Below are 22,197 nucleotides of genomic sequence, written 5' to 3'. Positions count from 1 at the left end.
TGGTCTCAGGCTAAACCCACACCACTTAACCTTTGACTTATGTTGTGCAAAATCTCTTGCTAACACACTTTAAATGCTAGACGTCTGAAGTCATATCGCAGCACAACCTTTTGGGCATATTAGCCCTAAGATTTTCGTTCCTCTACGTAGACAGATTGTGCAGCAAGCTATTTTATTTTTGTCTACTTGATATGTTCTACATTTGTTGGCATAACCAAGTGTATTTGTTGTTCTCACTGTACACTAATATACTTAAGATTTTCTATAAAAAAAAAAAAAGGATTCTTTAGTCTTTAATTAGAAAAAAGAACTCAAATGCATTTAGAGGAATAGCTCTATATGTCCGTAACCGTAAATAATGCAATATACTTTAAGCTAAGTTTGGCCGAAATCTGTACAGTTTAGAGTGGCGTCATTACCTTATCATATCCACTAAATACTAATAATGATAATGTTCCATGAATGTTGCTAATGCTCGCACAAACGGAGACTCATAGAAAACCACTTTGCTTTCTCAATATAATAATGGGCAGCTAGCCGCCCACATGCATCTTTAAATTAGTTGAAATTCATACACTTCCAGATTCGAAAGCATTCTAATATACTTTTACAAAACTGAAATTTTCTTTTTTTATAGTAATAAAATTCTAATGTAAAAATATATTTTGTTTTTAAACTTTTCAGTATCATATATTTAATATTATATTTTAATATGGTAATATATTGGAATTAATTTTATAAAAAATACAATTATAACTAGCTATTTAAAATGTAAAGAGATTTTCCTACTAAAATTATACTAATTTTCATTAACATTTCCACGCCATTTAATACGTATTATCAAATGACCTAAAAGATATGTGAATTAATGATTTTGTAATTAATAAATAACTTTTCAGTTAGCTGGCAGTTGATTTTTAAATACCATAAGGCTCCATGGATGGCTTTTCTTTGGTATTTGACTTTTTTTGTTACTTATTCTAAAATAAGTAGATAATAGGAACTAATTAACAAATAAATTTTTTTGTCAAATATTTTTCTTAAAGCTCGTTTAATATCTAAGAAAATTTTTAATTATATTAACTGGTCAAATAAATTAACACCTAACAATAATCAAAAAATATGAGAAAAATAATAAATATATATCAAAGAGAAAGAATTCAAAAAAGAAAGCAAAACGCCCTCTATTAGTAAATGCTAGGGAGAATCGTTATTATCTCAATTTGGCTAAAATATATAGTAAATTCGTTTCTCACTTAGCCCCCTTCCTTCGGCCTACCCAATAATAAAAAAAAAATACAAAATGTTTTTCAAAACCACTCAAAAATATTGTTACAATATAAATAAACACCAATACTCTAGTTCATTGCTAATAATGCTTTTATATTGAAAATATTGAGTGAAGTTCTCCAATCATTAAGAAAAAAGGGCAAGTTTTTAATTGGCAAAAATATATAAACACAACGGCTAATACTCATATTTACTCTTGCAATCTTCATATAATAATTAAGTATAGTTAGCTATCACCCAATACAAATCATGCTCAATTATTTGTCTATGGATGAAGATAATAACAGTTGTCATGACAAGAATGTCAATGTCATGGACTAATATTTTTCATCTTTTGAAATTTCGTACAACATGAAATCAATTTCAGAGTTTTAAGTACTTACTATACCTTCAAAGTTATTAGAATCAGAATTCTACCTAGGATTGTTGAGGGTAGATTGAAATCAATCGAATCGGATAGTAGGATCGTGTGATCCTACAAATATGCATCAATGTGCTTTGAAATACTGATTATCATTTATATTTGTTCTTTTTTTTAAGTTTTAAAATGTAAGTAAAAACTTATTTGACTTCATCTATTATATTTCGAACAAAAAATACTTTTAATAATTATTTTTAAACTTCAAATTAAGAAAAACTTGAATTTTATAAAGGTATTAATATAATTATTTTAATTATATATTTATACGTAAGTGAAATCTGTATTATATGAAAATATTTTACGATTGAAACTACCCATGTAGGATCGGATCGTAAAATCGTACGATCATAGAATCGTGTTATGATCCTATCACCTAAATTTTTAAGTTAAGCAGAAAAGCACGATTCTACAAGATTAAGATCTTACCTACGATTCGGATCGGTGGCCCATTTTTGAATCGAAAGATCGTAGATCAGAATCGAGATTATGATAACTATGTATACCACTATTCAAAGAAAAAGTACTTACCATACCAAATTTAATGTGACAAAGGATGAGTAATAAGATTTGTGAGAGAATCGGATTTTATCTAAGATGGAAAGCTTATATCACTTTCGAAAAAGGATTTAGGTTGATTTTCACTTATTTTAATCCATCCTCTTAATTTACCCTATAATAAATTAAAAAAGAAAAAGTTATCATTAATAATTTCATCTTTCATCCATTCATTGCGAATAATCTCACATTTAAATTAAATTTTAATAATCCAACCTTTTTATATATTTTCTCGTGGCACATACTCTTACCTAGAAATTTCTTATAATTTATATGTACCAATGTTAAAAAAAAACATAATTTTTCCTTCCCCACTATTCTCAACACCTTAGCACAGCCCTTCTCCCCTCCACCAGCCTAGCCCCAAACATCAACCTCGCGTCCGCGACGTCCCCCAATTCCCACACCTTACAGACCTTGCAAAATCAACAGCACCACATCATCGCTACATCATCTACATCGCCAGAACCCTAATTACGATAAAACTTAGAAATAAAGGGGAAATGCATTTTATTTCTTATTTTATTTTCCTTTTAAAAAAAGTAGTCTATCGTACTATATATAGTTTCTAAGTAAAAGGGTATGCCATGAACAAATGTATAGAAAATGCTGAATTATTGAAAAAATAATCCAAAGATGAGATTCTTCACTCTATGTATGAAAGGTAGATTATTCATAACAAATTTACCAAAAAAATTAGTAATCGTAAATTGATTCTTCCCAAACACGCGTGATTCTTGTGTGTAATTATCTGAGTATTGGTTGAATGACCTTGATAGTAAAGTAATGTCAAATCATGGACAGACATGAAAACCCCTAACGCCCGTGTTAGCAAACACATAAATGTGGTGTTACACAGGAGTCTATGACCTCTCCTATTAAAGCTCGAGTATAATTGCATTGTACCTGAGGAGTGACAACTTCCACCACAGTTAGAGGGTAGGTCTTCGGCTCCAATCTAGCCAGACCTTTATGTACATCAAGTGTCATAAATTGTGTTTGTTTTGAAATGAAACTTTGATATATTTAATAATATTGATGCTATGATGGTACAATTATGAGTATTAAACAAGTAAACTTACTTAAATATTAAGAATACCGAGTTATTTAATTAGCACAACTTTGCTAGTGTTGAGAATATTAGCTTGATGACTCAATGTATAGTACAGTGAAGAATAGAATGAAAGAAAATAGTGGTGTCATTATTAATACATACTATTGAGTGTTATTTTGTAAATGTGCAATATAATTGTCATATTGTTAAGCTGGTTAAGGAAGTATACTCAGCGTTAGGCGCTGATCCGATTCAATTAGTTGTCATTCGTATTATGGATCACAACATTTTTTAAAATTTAGTTTCAGATTACGATCCAGGTTGTAGTTACAAACTCTTTATACTATCAACGACCTAGCTACGTTTTATTTATTTACTTAACGTATTTGATGATCATGATGTATCTATTATTATTATTATTATTATTATTATTATTATTTGGCAAATAAAAGCTTTTCCATTCACCAAAAAAAAACCAATATACAACCAAGACTTGAAACTCACACCCTTTTTATTTGCATCAGTATGGAAATGAGGTCCACCTTCTATGAAAGGTTTTCTCGTCTCACTCTTCATGTGCATAGGAGAAAGAAAAGGCCGAAAAGACCAAACAGTGGCAACAACTATACATCAGAGAGGCTATACAAAGAAACTAAATAAAAAATCGAAAAGCAACATTCACTGCTCAGCCAAACAGTAGCTGCCATCAACAAGCAAAAAAAAAAAAACCAGCTGAATGTACCAACATAGCCTCAATACTAGTAACCTCCAACAGCAGCTTCTATAGATAATCAGTGCACCCTGTTGTTCAAGTGAATTAAGGGAAAGAGCAGTTCAACATATCTAGTTACCACTATTACGGGGGATCTTAAGGGGTATAAAAAGGATTCTTGCCTTGATATTATGCTTCAATTCAACCATTAAAGTGTCTACGGATCTAACACGCAAATGTCAAATTGCCTTATTTCTTGTGCGCCAAATCAAATAAATGAGATAGCTAATTTAATGCTAGCAGTCATGATCAGTTGTTTGATCTTAGACAATTTCCCAACCCGACGAAAGAAGTCTGCAATAGAGTTTATGGTCATGTTCAAACCCAAGCATGAAATTACTTTATCAACACATAAGGTACTAAACGGACAAATAAAGAACAGATGAAAGGTAGATTCTTCCTTTGTGTAGCAAAAAGGGCAAGTGTTAGATTGAATGATCCCTTGCTTTTGAAGTATGTTTCGAGTTTTCAATTTGTTTAGAACCGCCAACCAGAAGATAAAACTGGATCTTGGAACAAATGCTCTATTCCAAAACTCACTTATCCCAATGCACTCTAGACCCAGAGGACAAGATTTCTTGGTATATTTTAGATGTGACACCACAGAGTTTCCAAATAACACAACTCGTAGTAGGTGGGGATTGAATGTGAGCCAACTTGCCCCTTTGGTGTAGACCCCATGAACCCATCTAACCCATTACGACTTTTTCAAGAAATTAATATCCCACACAATTTTCCCAATAGCAACCTTATTCCATAGGTCAATTTTTCGAATCCCTAGACCACCTTCGTTTTTGGTTTTGCAAAAAGCAACATTACCTAGAGAAAAATTATTAGCCACTTCATGCCAAAGAAAGGATCGACACACGTTATTAACCATTCAAACAAGCATTTTGGGTAGAACAAAGATTTGACACCAATAATTTGTCACTCCTAAAAGAACAGTATTTATCAAGTACTGAAGGCGAGCTGCATATGAGAGATTTTTAGACTGCCAAAATCTGATTTTTGAAGTCAGTCTTTCAAACATCATTTCATATTCGACCACTAAAAGTCTTCTTGAAGTGAGAGGAATACCCAAATACTTGAATGGGAGGGAACCCAGCAGAATCAGCAAGCAACTGTTTATTATATCATTACAACTTGAAATGTATATTATAGATTTTGAAGAAAATTTGCAACAAGACTAGAGGAAGAGGAAAATAGGTCTAGTCCTTAGCTTCATAATTTGTATGGACTCCAAGTTTCCCTTACAAAAGATCATGAGATCATCTGCAAAGGCCAGGTGAGTAAGTTGCAGTTTCTTACACCGCAGATGAAACTTGAAGCCTTCAACTTTACTAGCCTTCATAAGAATCCTAGATAAATATTCCATCCCCAGAACAAAGAGAAGGGGAGACATTGGGTCATCTTGTCTCAATCCGCTCTTGGCTTCAATAACCTTCATTAGGCTACCATTAAGAATCAGAGAAGATTGAGTAAACGTTATGCAAAAGATTACAATAGATATAAATTTCGGAGGGAAATTTAAAGCAACCATAGTGTCTTTAAGGAACATCCAATCTAATGTATCATATGCCTTTTGGAGATCAATTTTAAGAAGATAGCTGGGCGAGCAACCCTTACGACCATAATGCTTAACAATATCTTGGCAAAGGAGCACATTATGGATGATGTTTCTTCCTCCTACAAAAGCCCCTTGATTGGGAGCAATTATATGATTCAAAACCAACTTTAATCTAAAGCAGATGAACTTTGAGATACACTTATAAATCACATGACAACACGATATAGGTCTAAAATCTTCTGGTGAGCTAGGGCAGGGAACTTTCGGAATCAAAGTGATACAAGTAATGTTCCAACTTTGGAGAAGTTTCCCATTGTTGAAGAAGTCTTGAATTGCCTTTACTACATCCGTTCTAAAAATGGACCAGGCCGCCTTATAAAAACCACTATTATATCCATTTAAACCTGGGGGTTTATCTTGAGGAATATCCCATAATGCTTTTTTGATCTCCTCAGATGAGAAAGACAAATCAACATGGACCAATTGTTTCTTGATAAGATAGGGCCCATATGAATAACTTCCATGTTGATTCTTCTTCTGTTCTGAAAACTTGAAAAGAAAATATCCTTATAAAACTTTTGGAAGATTGTCTGAATCATTACCGGATCATACATAAAGCCAGAGTTCGACTGGAGGATATTAATGGTGTTAGATGTACTTTGTTGTTTCAGGCTTTGAAGAAAAACCTTTGTAATATCATCTCCACAATTGAGCCATGTGATCTTAGCCCTTTGACTCAAGAATGAATGAAAATCCCTCCTAGTTCTTCTTAATTGAACAGCCAATTCACATTCAGCGTTTTTGTACTCATTATTACCAGGGAAGTCCTGAACTTGCTCTTGCATTTCTAAGAGAGCTTTCTCAGCCATCAAAACTGAAGCCTCGATAGGAGTATTTAGATATTTAAGCTTCAAAATCTTCTTCAGGGAAATAAGTTTTCTATGAATTTGATAACTCATGTGGCCATCAGTCTGCTCATTCCAAGCATCTCTAACAACATCAAGGAAAACCTCTTTTTGAGTCGAAAAGTTGAAAGGTTATTTTCCAGTAGAATTAGTGAAGAAGTGTATTACCATAGGAGAGTAATCGAAATCACCTTCCGAAAGAAAGGTAACTTCAGAATTAGGGAAAGAATCCTCCCAAAGTTGATTTCCCATAACTCCATCATTCTTACTAAAAACCGTCCTGCGTCCAGTTTGTTTATTATTCCAAGTGAAAAAACGTCTAATTGATTTAATATCAGAAATATCGCAGAGCATCATACAATTCCATAGAGGGACTGTTTCAGTAATTAGTACGACACTACCTATTCGCTCGTTAATATTTGCAACACAATTGAAATCACCAGCAACTAATCATGGTTTCTCTACAGTATTTTCAATATGGTGAAGATGTTGAAACAAAATCAAACGTTCTTTCTTATCATTAGAACCATACACAAAGGAACTGAAGGATAGCTCTCTTATTCGTGGGCAAACCAAGACATGGATAAGTTGACTACTATAGAATAATATATCAACCCCCATATTATTGTTTTACCAACCAACAATAATGCGACCACCCCTATGCCAAGCTAGTTAATAGGTTAAACAGCATCGAGAATCAAGTTTCTAAGTAAAGAAAACTAAATTGGGTCCTTTAACCTTTGTTTCAAGGAGGCTAAAGAGGCCTATATGGTACTTGAACAGAAATTGAGTCACAACGCTGTTTCCATGCCTTATTTAGCCCCCTCACATTCCAAATAAGAATGATATCCATGAGAATGAATGGGATAAGCTCCCAACGCTATGTTTATTTCAATAGTTGGATTCTCCAAACCAATATCAAGTGGCTCAAGAAGCCCAAATATATTAGCTATATGAATGGGCATAGGCTCCAGTGTTGTAGAATTTGTGTTTCCAGTTGAAATAATAGTTCGTGCTTCAGGTGGGTGATTCTCCTTTGAGGTAGGGATTGGTTGCTTTGCCCTTAGTCACTAGTTGGAAGCCATCTGAGTCACTTTTGGTTTGATCTTGTGATGTCTGGGTTGGTCTTGGTACCCCTATTCTACATACCTCTGCTTTGTGACTAAGTTGATGGCACTTCGTACACAGAACCGGATACCAATCATACGTCACCTTTTGAGCAACCAACTCATCAAACTGATTCGTGAAATGGATCTCCTCCGGGAAAGGTTCAGTTATATCCAACTCCACCAAGACTCCAGCATACATGAGCCTATCATAGTTCATAGTGGCTCTGACAATACGTAGCACAGGACCCAATAAACCCGCTATCAGTGATAGGCTTTCTTTTCTCCAATACTTAACTAGTAACGACGGAAACTTGACCCATACAAGCAAAGATTTCAAGCTTTCCTTAGTCACCGATGTAGTAGATGACTATGGCTTCACAACAAAAGGCTTCTTATCAAACAAAATACCACTCATATCACTAGAAACATCCCTATCATTTTCATTCTGAAAACGAACTAAAAAAACTCTTTTGGAAACCATTCCTAATTTGTCAACACTGAGGTCTTTCCAAATTCTCTTTATGAACCCCTCTATAATAGTAACAGGAGGATTTGCTCCCATAATAAAACAAACAAAAATAGTATTCCAGAATTGAACTTCATTACTAATTAAACATGAGTTACCTTAATAGAGCCTAGAGGACGCTTACTTGAGAGAGGAGTCGTTTGCTGATTTAATGATCCACCTAAAGTAAGGTCAAAAGAAACCACAACAAGAGTTAAAACCGACATCCTCAAGACTGGGGCAATCACATTTGCGACTAGTTCACCACTTTCATGAACTACGTTCACCTAGCTAGCTGGAGCCCTTCCAAAAAGGATTGGAGTTGTAACTCGACCAGAAGGGGATGAGTTGAGGTTTGGAGAAGAAGACATTAAAGGAAATTCTTGATCTTCAGAAGGCACAACTAACTCATGAGACGATTGAGAAGAGACATATTTTGGAGAAGACGATCTCTGTTCCACTCCTTTTCTAAGCCAGCCACACCCTCGACCTGCCATAGCTTGGAGGAGAGGAAACCCTAATCGCCAGAAGAGAAACGCAACTAGAGAGAGAATGAGGTTAAGAGAATGTCACTTTTATTATGTACCACTTTTATTATTATTATTATTATTATTATTATTATTATTATTATTATTATTATTATTATGATTATTATTATTATTATTATTATTATTATTATTATTATTGTTATCATGTACGTTGGAATAAACGATAAGTATTTCACTGTTTACTCTAATGTAATATTTATCGTTTGTTATAAAACACTTTTTAGTTTGTAAAAGTGTTTAGTAGATTGACATCTTGGGACTTCCACAATTATTGTAAATATTATTTATTAATGTTGATTATGTATCGAGATTGCCGCTCCTACTACACTCGTGGTAGATTTTGGTAGTGTTAATTTAAAGTTCTCAAGTTCTGGAGTTTGAAGAGCTTTAAATGTTTGTGTCTTGTTACGGAGACACACTTTTACATACACGAAAACCTAGCCTTACAAATTTGAAGTGTGGCCGCTTCAAGAAGTCAAGATGAACTTATATACTTCATTAAACATGTGAATCGATACGAACACTAGCCTTAAAGTTTTAAGTGATGTAAGTGTGTGACATTTCTTGTGCGTACTTCATCTTCGGGTGGTTATATATATTCGTTTGGCTTAATTTATATGGACATAGGACTTGAGTTTTTGTGTGAAATTGATCGAGTATGAATCATTTTTGCAAAACCAAACAAAAATGTTAAACACATTAGATTTTTTTTAAAGGAAATATGCCTAACTCATCCTAGTGCAATCAATTTAGGGGTGTCAAACAGGTCGGGTTGGGTCATTTTCAGGTTCGGGTCATATATAAATGGGTCAATAGACCCTTGACCTGAACCTGACCCATTTAATTAAATGGGTCAAAAATTGAAACCCCGACTTGATCTGTAGCAGGTCGGGTCAACCTGCTAATGACCCATTTAACCTGCTAATTAAATGGGTCATTAAACCCACATATTTCAGGTCATTTGACCCATTTGACCCATCTGACCCAAATATTATATATACATTTCATAATGAAATTAAACATGCTTCAAAGTCCAAAACGTATGAATCTTGCAAAAATTGGGTCAGGAAACCAAAAAATGGAGTAAATAAAGAGAATAAGTATAGAATAATAGGAAGAAAGAATTGAGATTTAATGAGGATATGAAATCAAAAACAAGATGCAAATTACCAGTTTTGTGAAAATAAAACCCAAACAAAGTCGAAAAAATCGAACCCTAAATAACACAAAAATCAAAGATGGCATTAAGAACAATGAAAATAGCAGTAATAGCAATGAACATTAAAATCAAACACAAAAAAATCGAACACAATCCAAATCAGAAAAGTAAAATCGATCAAAAAAAATCAGAAAAATCGGACAACAAAGAATGCCGCAGAGAAGATGAAGGAGAAGGTGTAGGCGCTGAGGAACAGAGAATAGAAAAGGAAGGAGATGAGGAACAGTCACAGAGGAGCTGAGGAGGCGCACAAATTTTTAGGGTTTATGAGAATATGAGAATATGAGGAGGCGCACAAATGTTTGTATCAGATTATGAGAATATGAGTCTTATCTCTTATGACTTTATTAGTTTATTTGGGTTAATAAATTTCTAGTCATCATCTTTATGATTTATGAGTTTATTAATTTATTTAAAATTTTCAATGGGTTATTAAATGGGTTAAATATGGGTCGACCTAACCTGATTGACCCATTTAATAAATGGGTTAAACAGGTTTTTTTCGGGTTCAAATATTCAACCTGAACCTAACCCATTTAATAAACAGATCAGGTCGGGTTGACCCATTTAATTAATTGGGTCAAAAATCTAAACCCAAACCCGTTAATTTCGGGTCGGTTTCAGATCAGGTTAGCAGGTCGGGTCAGCTTTTGCCAGCCCTAGCAATCATCATTAAAAAGCAAGTAATGTGAATTTATGTGATGCATTTATTGGAGTTGGACTGTAGACATGTGAAGAACTAAAGCAAACAATTTATTAATTTGTGTTTTGCATGGAAGATAGGTATTTTTATGATTTTTGTCAAGATACGGGGTGCAATAAAACTTAAAATTTGTATTTGACACAAAAGGAAACAATCAATTTAAGTAACCTACAGATAGATGACCTAGTTGCTTATATTATACCAAAAGATTTTGTTCAGCGGATTCACGAGCAAGGGATACACATCTTTTGTGAGACATCTAATCCAAGTTATACAATCTATTTTTCTCAGTAATATTCCCAATGACCTTCTTTAATTTGTCTGATTTTCCTAAACCATGTAAACAATTAAATTGATTAATATTGTACAATTAAGCTCCTTAGTCAGTTGACTAACATTAATTAATTTATGAGATGATTTAGGAATAAAGAGACACTTGTTGAGAATAATATTTGGAGACAATTTAATTGTTACTGCTCCTTCAACCTTTACATTCTTTCCATTAGATGTTTAAATATTATTTTTATAGGCGCAACAGAAGCTAAAATATCATCGATATCATGCGAAATAGTATTAAATATCCAAGGTGCATTATCTCTTTTTTTACAAGATAAAACTATACTGTTTTCATTATTTAATAATGTCCACTTTTTAATTTATAAAACCTGTCTTAATATCCCTCTTTTATGTATAAAGAAGCCTTTGATATCATACTCTCATTTTCTCTTTTTTCAATCCTACTTTCTTTTCTCTCTTTATAAATTATATGAGAATTTTGGTGTAATTGACACGCTAGCTTTTCTTTCTCCTTTAAATACCTAAGTTGCCCCCTTTTTCTTTTAGGGTTTTGCATCCTTAGATTGTTGATATATTTGACAACCTAACTTTTCCTTCTCCTTTAAAAACCTCAATCCTTAGCTGTCCCCCTTCACCTCTTACCTTTAATCTTTAAATGCATTTATTGTATTTGTTTTTTGTTTTATGCTTATCTTTCTCTTTGTTGGTTTGCTTACCTTGCTATCTTCTTCCTCCTTTTAAACTGAGTTCCATGATTGTCCTGTGGATATTTTTGAACATTTTACCTCTTCCTTATTCTTATGGGTAAGATCCACGGTAGATTGCTTTGGTTCTTTTGTTGGTTTTGTCCCTTATTCTTCCCGATGATGAGTCAAGGTTCATTTTAGGTTTCTTCTTGGTTTCCTTTGTTACTATTGGTGAGTTTTATTTGTTTTTTTTTTGTGGGTTTGATTTGTTACTATTCCTAATTAATAGATAAAACTTATTTTCAATTTTTTTCTTGTTTTCTTCACCATGGTTAGAAAGTTTTATTTGAATGTTTTTTTGGTTTGATTTGTCATTCTCAAAGGTAAGATTTTTTCATTTTGTTTTTGGTTTTGGTTTCCATTTCTAAAGGTAGGAATTTGGGTGATTGGTTTTCCTTAAAAAATTCTATAAATTTTTTAACAAATAATCATACTTGTGCAATTTTCTTCTATTTTTTTGTTGCTATGAAAACTTGTCTTATTTCTTCATTTCATTCTTCATGAGTCTTGAGAGAAACAACAACTTTTCCTCCTTTTTGTTTTACCATTGTATCGTCATTCATCTTTCGTAGTAGTTTTTTGGTCTTCTTTTGTCCCTATTTTTTTGTGGTCTGGCCATCGTTGGAGATACCACTATTTCGAAATAACTTTCTTTTGTGTGATGGGTTTCTCCACAATGAGTGCATTTGAGATGTTACGTCCTCTTAAGGTAATTATTTATCAAATCCTATGATTTCTCCTCGCCTTACTTCGGATTGTGGAATAAGTCTCCTCAACTAATGGTAATGTATCTCTAATGATAAGATTTCTTCGATCTTTATCAAATGTTTTGTTTTGACCGACCAAGAATTGATACACTCTTTTTTTATGTGATTCCATTGTATATCATGATGTCCTCTAAGCATTTCATGGGATTTGAGACCTTGCAATCGATTTCTTTCCACACGGTCATTAATTTTTCATAGTAGATCCAAATTATATCTTTTTCCTATTTGGTTGAATTAGCTTTGATCATGAGATCAAAAATTTGTAGTCCATCATGACCATTATTGAATAAAGATTCTTGACCCTTTCATGTTTTAAAGAATCTAATAAATTAGAATTGAATCATTCTGGGCCCATTTTATGTAATCTTGGTCAATTTTGACTGGTGGAGAGACAATGATGTGAGTGAGTCTGCCCAGGCCACTAATTGCCATATTCATGAGTTTTAACCATTTTGTATGATTGTGGTAGTAAGGCTTTTTGGACAGATTTATGGCTTGGTTATTTGTGGGTTGTTCCATAACATGTTTGTTTGTGTTTAATCTCTGTAAAAGCTGCAAGAGTTGTTCTATGGTGAGGGCATGTTTGGTGTTGCTGGTGGTTTGGTTGGTTTCTTGAACTTACTCCTCCAATTTTGGTAAGTTTATTTTAAGAGTAGTGAGTGATGAAAATCAAGGTTAATTTTTATCTTTGGCTCTGATACCATAACAAATATTAAAAGCCTTTTTTAAGGTTTTAGAGAGAAGAATTTGAATATTATTTCACTTTAGAATATTACATTTGAGAATATATATATATATATATATATATATATATATATATATATATATATATATATATATATATGGGTATTTATGTAAAATAAAAGCTAAATTTAGAGATTTAGTCTTATCCTATTTTAAAGTAGTTAGATTAAAATTTATTATTACTTTTCTAACATTATTTTCATTTTGGTTTGATGGATGTTTAAAGATAGTATAAGATGTGGATTTTAAAGTTGATAACCGATGATACGAAGAGATTTGATAAGGGTTAGTGTTTGAGAGGAGAATGGTGAAGGATGATATTTTTAGATTTATAAAACGATTATTTTTGAGTGAGTGATGTTTGGAGATGATCGTTTTAAAGAGAGAAAGAGATTTAAATAAAATGAGTGCTCTCATCAGGAATCTCAATCGTAAGAGATTAAAATTTGTAATTTTTTAGATGGGGTGGAGTATTTAGAAGGGGAGTTTGGTTGGCTCATATTTAGTCTTTAAATTGGCTCCAATTTCATAAGTTGACTAAGAATTTTGTCAAATATAGTTATTTAGTTTCTTTATCTTTATATAATAATTATACTTATAACTTTTATAATTATTTATTATTGTATTATGTCTATAATAGTTATTTTTTATAATTTTTTTCGTCTGAATTTTTTTCCTACTTGGTTGAGGACATGAATAAAGTAATTTCACTGGTCTGTTAATTTAATACTCCCTCTAATTCACACCAATTATCCCATTTAATTTTTTCACTTTATCCAATATACTAATTCACTCTTAAATATCTTTATTTGTGTATAATTAAAAATTATAAAAAGTTTATATTACAAAAATTTACATTGAAATGAATCAAATAGGATCTCACTTGATTATATTTTAACACCTAGATTATGAATAAATTACAAATTAAGAGTGATCAATGAATAGTCAAAAAATCAATTGAGACATTTGCTCTGATTTGGAGGGAGTAGATAACTGCAAGAATATTATAAGTTCTGTTATTATTGCTTTTCTAAATAATAAAATCCATACCAAAATTATCCTAAATTTTACTTAATTGTAAAACATAAAAAAAATTAAAATTTCTTGTATAAAAGGTAGTTTTTTTTTAGAAAAATCTTTTAAGATAGTTCCTAAAAGTTTTCTTTTGAATAATCGTCATTGGATGAATTTCCCTCTTGTTAAACTTTGGTGTCATTTTCTCTCCACCGCTTTACAGATAAAAGTAATCTTAGCTTATGACAATTAAAAAAATCTTATGACAAAACCCACAAGATTACACAAAAAAATAATTGATTATTTCTATAAATTTATTAATACTAGGACCTAAAAGCTATAACTGGTAGTCCTATTAAGTAAAAGCACTCATTAAATACACTGATTTTACCACTAATAAATTAGAAGAACTAGCATTTTGTAGTCCCCACCATTTGCTGTCTCCACCTTCCCTTGCTTTCATTCATAGCAGTAAAATACAATCTCCCCGAACTAAACCAACCCATTAATCATGGACATCAAAAACCCCTAAAAACAACCCTCAATTCTCTATCAAAATGACCACATTTTGCTTCATTTCTTTTCTTTTACTTCTACTCTTCCTCTCTTGTGAAGCTGCTTTTGGTATTGGTGTTGGTGTTGGTGTTGGCATTGGCATTGGTGGTGGGACCACTGCAGGTGGTGTTTGGGTTGGTGGAGGTGTTGACACTCCAAATTTACCTTCACAACAACCATCATCATCACCATCATCATCAACATCACCATCATCATCATCATCATCATCATCATCATCAAGTTCAAGTCTTGGCAAGGCTTATACAGCTTTACAAGCATGGAAATCAGCAATTTCTGATGACCCAAATGGGGTTTTAGCCACATGGGTAGGTCCAAATGTATGCAACTATAAAGGGGTTTTTTGTTCTTCTCTTCAAGATAACTATGTTGGTGATTCTCCAGTCTATTCCTCTGTTTCTGCCATAGATCTCAACCATGCAAATCTCAAGGGTGTTCTTGTTAAAGAACTCTCTTTGATCACTGAATTATCCGTACTCCATCTTAACACTAACAGATTTTCTGGTACAATCCCTCAAACCTTTAAGGACCTTCAATATCTCACTGAATTAGACCTCAGTAACAACCAATTTTCAGGCACATTTCCTACCTCTGTCCTTTACATGCCAAATCTGATGTATTTGGACCTCAGATTCAACAACTTTTATGGGTCAATTCCTGAAGATCTTTTTAATAGAAATCTTGATGCAATTTTCATCAATAACAATCAATTTAGTGGGCAACTTCCACAAAATATGGGTAATTCTCCTGCTTCTGTGATCAATCTATCAAACAACAAGTTTTCTGGTGGGATTCCTGCAAGTTTAGCTTATGTAAACACAGCATTAAAAGAGATCCTTTTTATAAACAATCAATTAAGTGGGTGTATTCCAGATGGTTTAGGATTGTTCTCTGATATTACAGTTCTTGATGTTAGCTATAATTCATTGATGGGTCATTTACCAGATTCACTTTCCTGCCTTGAAGACATTCAAGTGTTGAATTTGGCACATAACAAGCTATCTGGGGAGTTACCAGATTTGGTTTGTTCACTCAAAAATCTACTAAATTTTAGTATTGAATATAATTTCTTTTCTGGGTATAGTCAAAAATGTACAAATATATTCTCAAGAAGTGGTGGGTTTGATCTATCATTGAATTGTATTCCTGGTTTAGGGATGCAAAGGCCTTCACCAGAGTGTTATGGAGTTCCTAGTTCAACTGATAGTTGTATTAGAATCCCTTCAACTAAACCACTTGTTTGTGGGTCTTTGCTTGATCTTGTTCTAAGCATTGGAAATGTCCAACTTTCTCCTTGAATTATGGGAAAAGTTATTAACAAGATATAATTAGTTGTAATTTAGTGTTGTAAAAGAGATTACTTAAAGATATGCTATCTCATTTAGTTTTGATAGTTAATGGTAGAGGTGTTCATTCGGGTTATCAGATTAATTTCAAACCAAGTGTTTCGGGTTCGGGTCAAATCAGGTTTGGTTTTAAGGTTGGTGATTTTGACATTGAGATCTAAGTGCCCTGATTTGTATGTAATCCATGAATTAGTACCTTTCTTTCTATGTTAATATCCTTGATGGAAATTACTTAAATTTGTATAAAAGATTTGTTAACAAGCACTTTGTAATAGCCATATTTTTTTGACAGTTTTGGAAAGATGGATGTGGATTGCTACCTAAACTTTGGGTTGAGTCTTGAGACTTGGGAGAGTTCTATTTGTTAAGTACTCTTTGTGTAAAGACTTGAAAAAAGAAACGAGTACATTTATTATACTTCGTATTTTGGAGATTAATTTTGGCAGTTGAGAAGTTGGATAAATGTCCACATTTTGCATCTGCATACTGCACCCACTTTTGTTTCAATGCTTTTAACATTAGTGGACGTTAACATGTGGTTTGGATATGTGTAAGTTTTGTCCGACTATATAGAATCTTTATACTAAAAGACTTTAAATATTAGTTGAATTAGTTTGTATAATATTTGATTTAGTTTAGTTACTTGTTTTTAGGCTCTATAATTATGATAGAATATAACATATGTAAGGCCCAACAAATTATTATGTATTTTTGCTTAACAACGTATGAACATGAAGGTAATGACTATAGTTTATAAGATTCTAAATAATTTTGAGTTGTTTAAGTCTTGGCTTAGATATATTAGATCAAATTTGGATTGGATCAAATTTAAGTTTGATCGTTTTAAGGTCAAGCAAATATGATTGTGTATAACTCAGTTGTTCATTGTGTTAACTAGGGCTGCACATGGTCCGGTCTGGTCTGGTTTGACAGAAAAATCAGACCAGACCAGAAATTCCGGTCTGAAAATTTTTCAGACCAGACCAGACCAGTTAAGAGACCAGATCGGACCAGACCAGACTGTTCTAGAACGGTCTGGTCTGGTCTGGTCTACGGTTTTTTTTTTTTTTTTAATTGAGTGATTAAGATAAACGATAATCTCTAAACAAAAATACAAAATACATCATCAAATCCGAAACATCACAAATTTTCAATACCAACATATTAACATTCAACATATTAAACGATAAACCACTTCAAAACAAAACAAGATACTAAGGTGAACACTGCACAATGCAATTTGTCTACTGATGCTGTCAATAAACAAGAATCAAGCCATATTGACACCAAGTTGACAGTGGAACAGTATAATCAACTCATAAGCCTGTTGAGCAAACAAGGAAATACAAGTGTTGAATCAAAAGAAGTTATATGTTCTAATGCAATGCAAGTGGCAAGTTATATGATTCAATTCATTAACATGAAATTTAATATCAAAAACAAACACCCAGATGCAAATCATATCCAAAAACAATCAAACATAGACCCTAAACATAAACCATAACAGTTTTTCCAATCAAATTACTCTCAAAATGCTCTAAATCGCATAAATTTCACATAATCAATCACATAAATTTCAATGCATAAATTTAGAACCCTAATTCGTCCATAACCAATTAAACAATCCAACAAAATGTTGATTCTTCCAAATTCCAATATTGCAATCAAACAGAATGAAGATTAAGCAATCTTTTTGAAGGAAGTTGAGATTATTTCATTTAACATTCAACTGAAAATTAAGCAATCCATTCGTCCATAACTGTGCATTGAAAACTGTATATTTAGAACCCTAATTCGAATTTAAACAAAAACTGATAAAAAGAACCCTAAAAAATCAAAAAATCAACCAATATACTTACATTACGAGATTCTACACTTGATTTTGTGGTGAATGGTGAGATTGGAGAATGAAGATTGGAGGAGGAGCGTCGAAGCCTCGAAGAACCACAGAAGCAGAGCGTCGATGGGTTGAAGCTTGAAGAGTTGAAGGAAGCGAGGAAGAAGAAGAGTCGATGGCGTCTCAGACTTGGGCTGCTGGGTACTGGGCAGGATGCGAGGAAGAAGAAGAGTCGATGGCGTCTCAGACCTGGGCTGCTGGGCACTGGGCAGGATGCGAGGAAGAAGAAGAGAGGATGCTGGGCAGCTTTTGCCTTTTCTAATTTACGGCAGCAGGAGAACTAGGAAGGAAATGTTTGCCCTAATCCCTAATATTAGAGTTTATTACGGTTTATTGGTCCGGTTTGGTCTACAAATTTAAAAACCGGGACCGGACCGTAAACCGTTCATAAGAAAAAAAAAACCGGACCAGACCATTCAGACCGTAGACCAGACCAAATACTTAAATTACGGTTTGGTCCAGTTTGGTTTACGGTTTAGACCAACCCCTGTTCAGCCCTAGTGTTAACTCTGGCCACATTGATTGTGGATTGTCATTTTGGTTGATTCTAGCATCATGCTAAGTTTGATTGAGTTTGAATTAACTTCAAATTTAAAATGCAAAATTTAGAATAAGTCTATGTACGTGTTGGGTTAATTATGAATTGAGTTGATAGAAACTTGACTTAAATAAGATTTCAAATCACTTTCAATTGAATTTTTTCGAATATCTACCAAGTTCAAGTTGAATAAGGGTCTACATAAATTGTTTATGGGTCGAGCTTGCTTATGCATATTTTTAGGTTGATGTTCAACATGAGTTTTTAGAGTAGAATATATGCAAATCAATTATGAATTTTAATTAGATTGATTAGGGTGTATATAATTTTTAGTTTGAGTTTATGAGAATTGATACCAAGTTAAGTAAGGTTTAAATTATGCTCAGGTTAAACTCAACTCAAGAAAATACAATTCAAGTCTGGTTCTATAATATTTTGGTATTGGACTATTTACTTTATTTTTTGATTGATTTTGAGTGGGAATAGTTTGTGTTTGATGCTAGTCAAATTCAAATTAAAGCAGGGGAACTTATTTCTTAAGTCATAAATTAACATTAAGTTTGACACTTATCAATTGTGGATCCAAATTAACCTTAAACCCAACCAAAAAATAAATACCAAAAAATAAATACGTTAATGTAGTGTTTGAAAATAACTATTTTATTTCAAATTATGAATTTCAATTATGAAATTATAAATGGAGAATTTGAGAATGATAAGATTTGGGTTGTCATTCTCAAATTCTCAACTTTAACTACTTAAAAAACAATTATAAAATTTGATCGAAATCCAAATTTGAAAATTTTTAATTTGCCAAACAATAAATTTTAGTCAATTCCAAACTTCCAAAAAAATTAACGTTTCCAAATATAGTATAAAATATTAAATATTTTTCGAAAACAACTCAACTCAAATAAATCTAAAACAGTGTGTTAAATCAACTGTGAACCCAACCGACTTGGCTATCTATTTTAATAGGTTTTCTTACATGTAATTACAAATATATCAAGTTTTATGCTGACTCTGATGCGAAATATTGAGTTGATGACTATAACTATAATTATTAGGGGTGTGTATAAAACCCGTCCGAAATATCTAATCCGAATCATTCGGTATCCGGTTTCCAAAATCGAATAATTTACCCAATTTTCACAAACCAGATAACCGGATCGGGTGCCCGGTTTTAAAATCGGATACCGGATCATGTATTTTTGAAAATCGGATATTCTGTATCCGGTTTTATGTATTTATTTATTTATTTTTACGTTTTTCGCAAATAAAATAATAATGGTATCTCTTAATATAATTTTTCTCTCGCAGATTTTTTTTATGATTGCTCTTAGTTACACCAATGAACATTATTCTTTAATTTTTTTTAATTTGTCTTTTATAATTAATTAAACTAAATATTTGTAGAGATTTAGTATTTGAATTTTATAAAAAAATTATGCTAAAGAAAAATAGAGATAAAAAAACGCATGTTTGAACGAAAAAAAGACAAAAAATAATAAAAAAATTCTAATATAACCGAGTATCCGATCCGACTCGGATAGCATTTTTAAGTATTCAAAAACCCGGATATACGGAATTCCGAATCCGGTTCGACCCGGCATCCGATTTTAAATACCCCTAATACTGTGACTTGTTGAGTCATACTTTTTATTATCCAGCTCTAAAAGTAATTGGGTCTAACAAGTTTAGTAAAAATGCATTCCCGTAGAAAAAAAAAAAACATGTGTTTAATAAAAAGAGAAATTTAACGCATTGATTGAAGTATGACTAATTAAGAGCATAACATAATGTGTATGTAATGGGAACTCAAGAGTGTAAGAAGCTAAGAATGCATGAAAATGATCGAGCACGCTTAAAAATGAAAAAGTAGCTTAGTATTGAAAATTATTTTACACACAATGATGATTGATGACCGTTGTCATGATTCAAGATAATATTGATTGATGATGAAATTAACTAATCACAAACATGATTACATTGCTAACATTACTCGCAATGTACCAACTCTTCCCTCTTAATTTGTACCCCACCTAAGTTTTTAGTAGTCCCATACACATTTTTCAACTTGTCCATAAAATAATTTGTATTGATAATATTTTTAATCGTATATAATTAAAAATTATGAAAAATTGATATTAATAATCCTTGCATTGAGATAATAAAATAAGATATCACTTGAATATATTTTATCCTTATATTAAAAATAAAATACAAATTAAGAGTGATAAAGTGAATAGTAACCAAAAAGTAAAAATAAGACTACTAGCAAGAATAGGAGTATTACTTTTCATTTTAGTTTTTCTTTCTCATTTACACTATTTACCTTTTTGGCAATGGTCTTTCTTAGGGATGGGATGGGTCTTAGACCCTAAGGGTCTACACCTGACGCTAATTTTAAGGGTTTGGGTCCACCTATTTTTGGACTCTATGAATTCGGGTCGGATTTGGGTCCATGACCTTAGGATCAGACTAATGGACCCATTTACATTTTTTGACAAAAAATAAGTATTAGCTATCACGTTTATTTAATTGTATGATTTGAAATTTTGTTATATTTTTGAACATTACGTGATTTTGAACTTTATCGGTTCATGTAATTTAAAATGTGGTCATTATATCTATACTTTAAAAATTAAACACTATATAAATATTTCATTGTAAGAACTTGAGTGTTGGAAAACTTCATATAATTCGCTCAATTAGTATAAAGTATTAGAAGATCCTCGTTGGTCGTAAATATTTAAATAATTTTATGCAAATGGTCGAAAATTGTGCTTCATAATACTCCCTCTGTTCCTTAAAAAAGTTCCCACTTTCCCTTTTTGGGTTGTTTCATTTATTGTTCCCATAACGAATCTATAGATTAATATCACAAATTTTAGACAAAAATAACATTACTCATCCTCATTTTAATATTTTAATGATGTTTGTGGTCCCAGCATATCTTCCACTAACTTTATTTTAACATTTTTATATTCCTTATGGTCTCCACATGTTTTCAACTAACTTTATAAAAACATTTTTTAATTAGTTGTGCTCCCAATTTTTTTCCACTAACTTTGTTTTCATATTTTTTTAATATTTGTGGTCCCCATTTTTTCTCCATCAAATTTATTATTCAATAAAATAATATCTCCACTATTTAAAAGATTCTATTTTTCTTAATTCCCGTGAATATTCCTTTTGGAAACTTGATTAAGGAACGAGGGAGTATATTTTAAAAGAATTTTCAGGATCAAAAATAAAATTGTTCTGAACCCAAATCCAGACCCTAGACCCGCCAAACCCTAAGGGTTTGGGTCCGTATTCAAAATTTGCAGACCCTACGGATCCGGGTCCGGGGCTGGGTCCAATAAAAAAATTAGGGTCTGGATTTGGGTTCTGCTGGACCCAACCCATATCCGAATCATGTCCATCCCTAATCTTTCTCTTTTCTTTTAATTTTATTCATAAACTTAATATTTCTCTCTATTACCCACTTCCTAATAGGGAGAGAGCGAGTAATATCTTTGGTTATTGGTGTATTTTGTACTTCCTTCGTTACATTATACTTGCTACATTTGACTTCTATGGAATCCAATGTGTTATTTGGATAATTTATACTTCCTCTGTTCT

The 22,197-nt window shown here is 32.3% G+C and overlaps 2 protein-coding genes across 3 annotated transcripts in view; both read left to right on the top strand.

Moving 5' to 3' along the window:
- LOC130814806 (oxysterol-binding protein-related protein 4B-like) overlaps positions 1-22,197 on the top strand; it is a 988,965-nt gene that overhangs the window by 730,199 nt on the left and 236,569 nt on the right. The gene's annotated exons all lie outside the window — the stretch shown is intronic.
- Positions 13,367-16,187, top strand: LOC130814803 (leucine-rich repeat extensin-like protein 4). The gene has a single exon (XM_057681021.1). It carries the CDS (start codon positions 14,774-14,776, stop codon positions 16,085-16,087), a length of 1,314 nt encoding a protein of 437 aa, XP_057537004.1. The 5' UTR covers positions 13,367-14,773; the 3' UTR covers positions 16,088-16,187.

Source organism: Amaranthus tricolor, chromosome 6, assembly GCF_026212465.1.
Source record: "Amaranthus tricolor cultivar Red isolate AtriRed21 chromosome 6, ASM2621246v1, whole genome shotgun sequence".
In the NCBI taxonomy this organism is placed as follows: Eukaryota; Viridiplantae; Streptophyta; class Magnoliopsida; order Caryophyllales; family Amaranthaceae; genus Amaranthus; species Amaranthus tricolor.
The sequence above is the reverse complement of the archived record's forward strand: the minus strand, read 5'-3'. Positions and strand labels throughout refer to the sequence as shown.

What these genes read in the sequence shown, in the direction of transcription:
- LOC130814803 (XM_057681021.1), top strand. Translation starts at nt 14,774, where the DNA reads ATGACCACATTTTGCTTCATTTCTTTTCTTTTACTTCTACTCTTCCTC.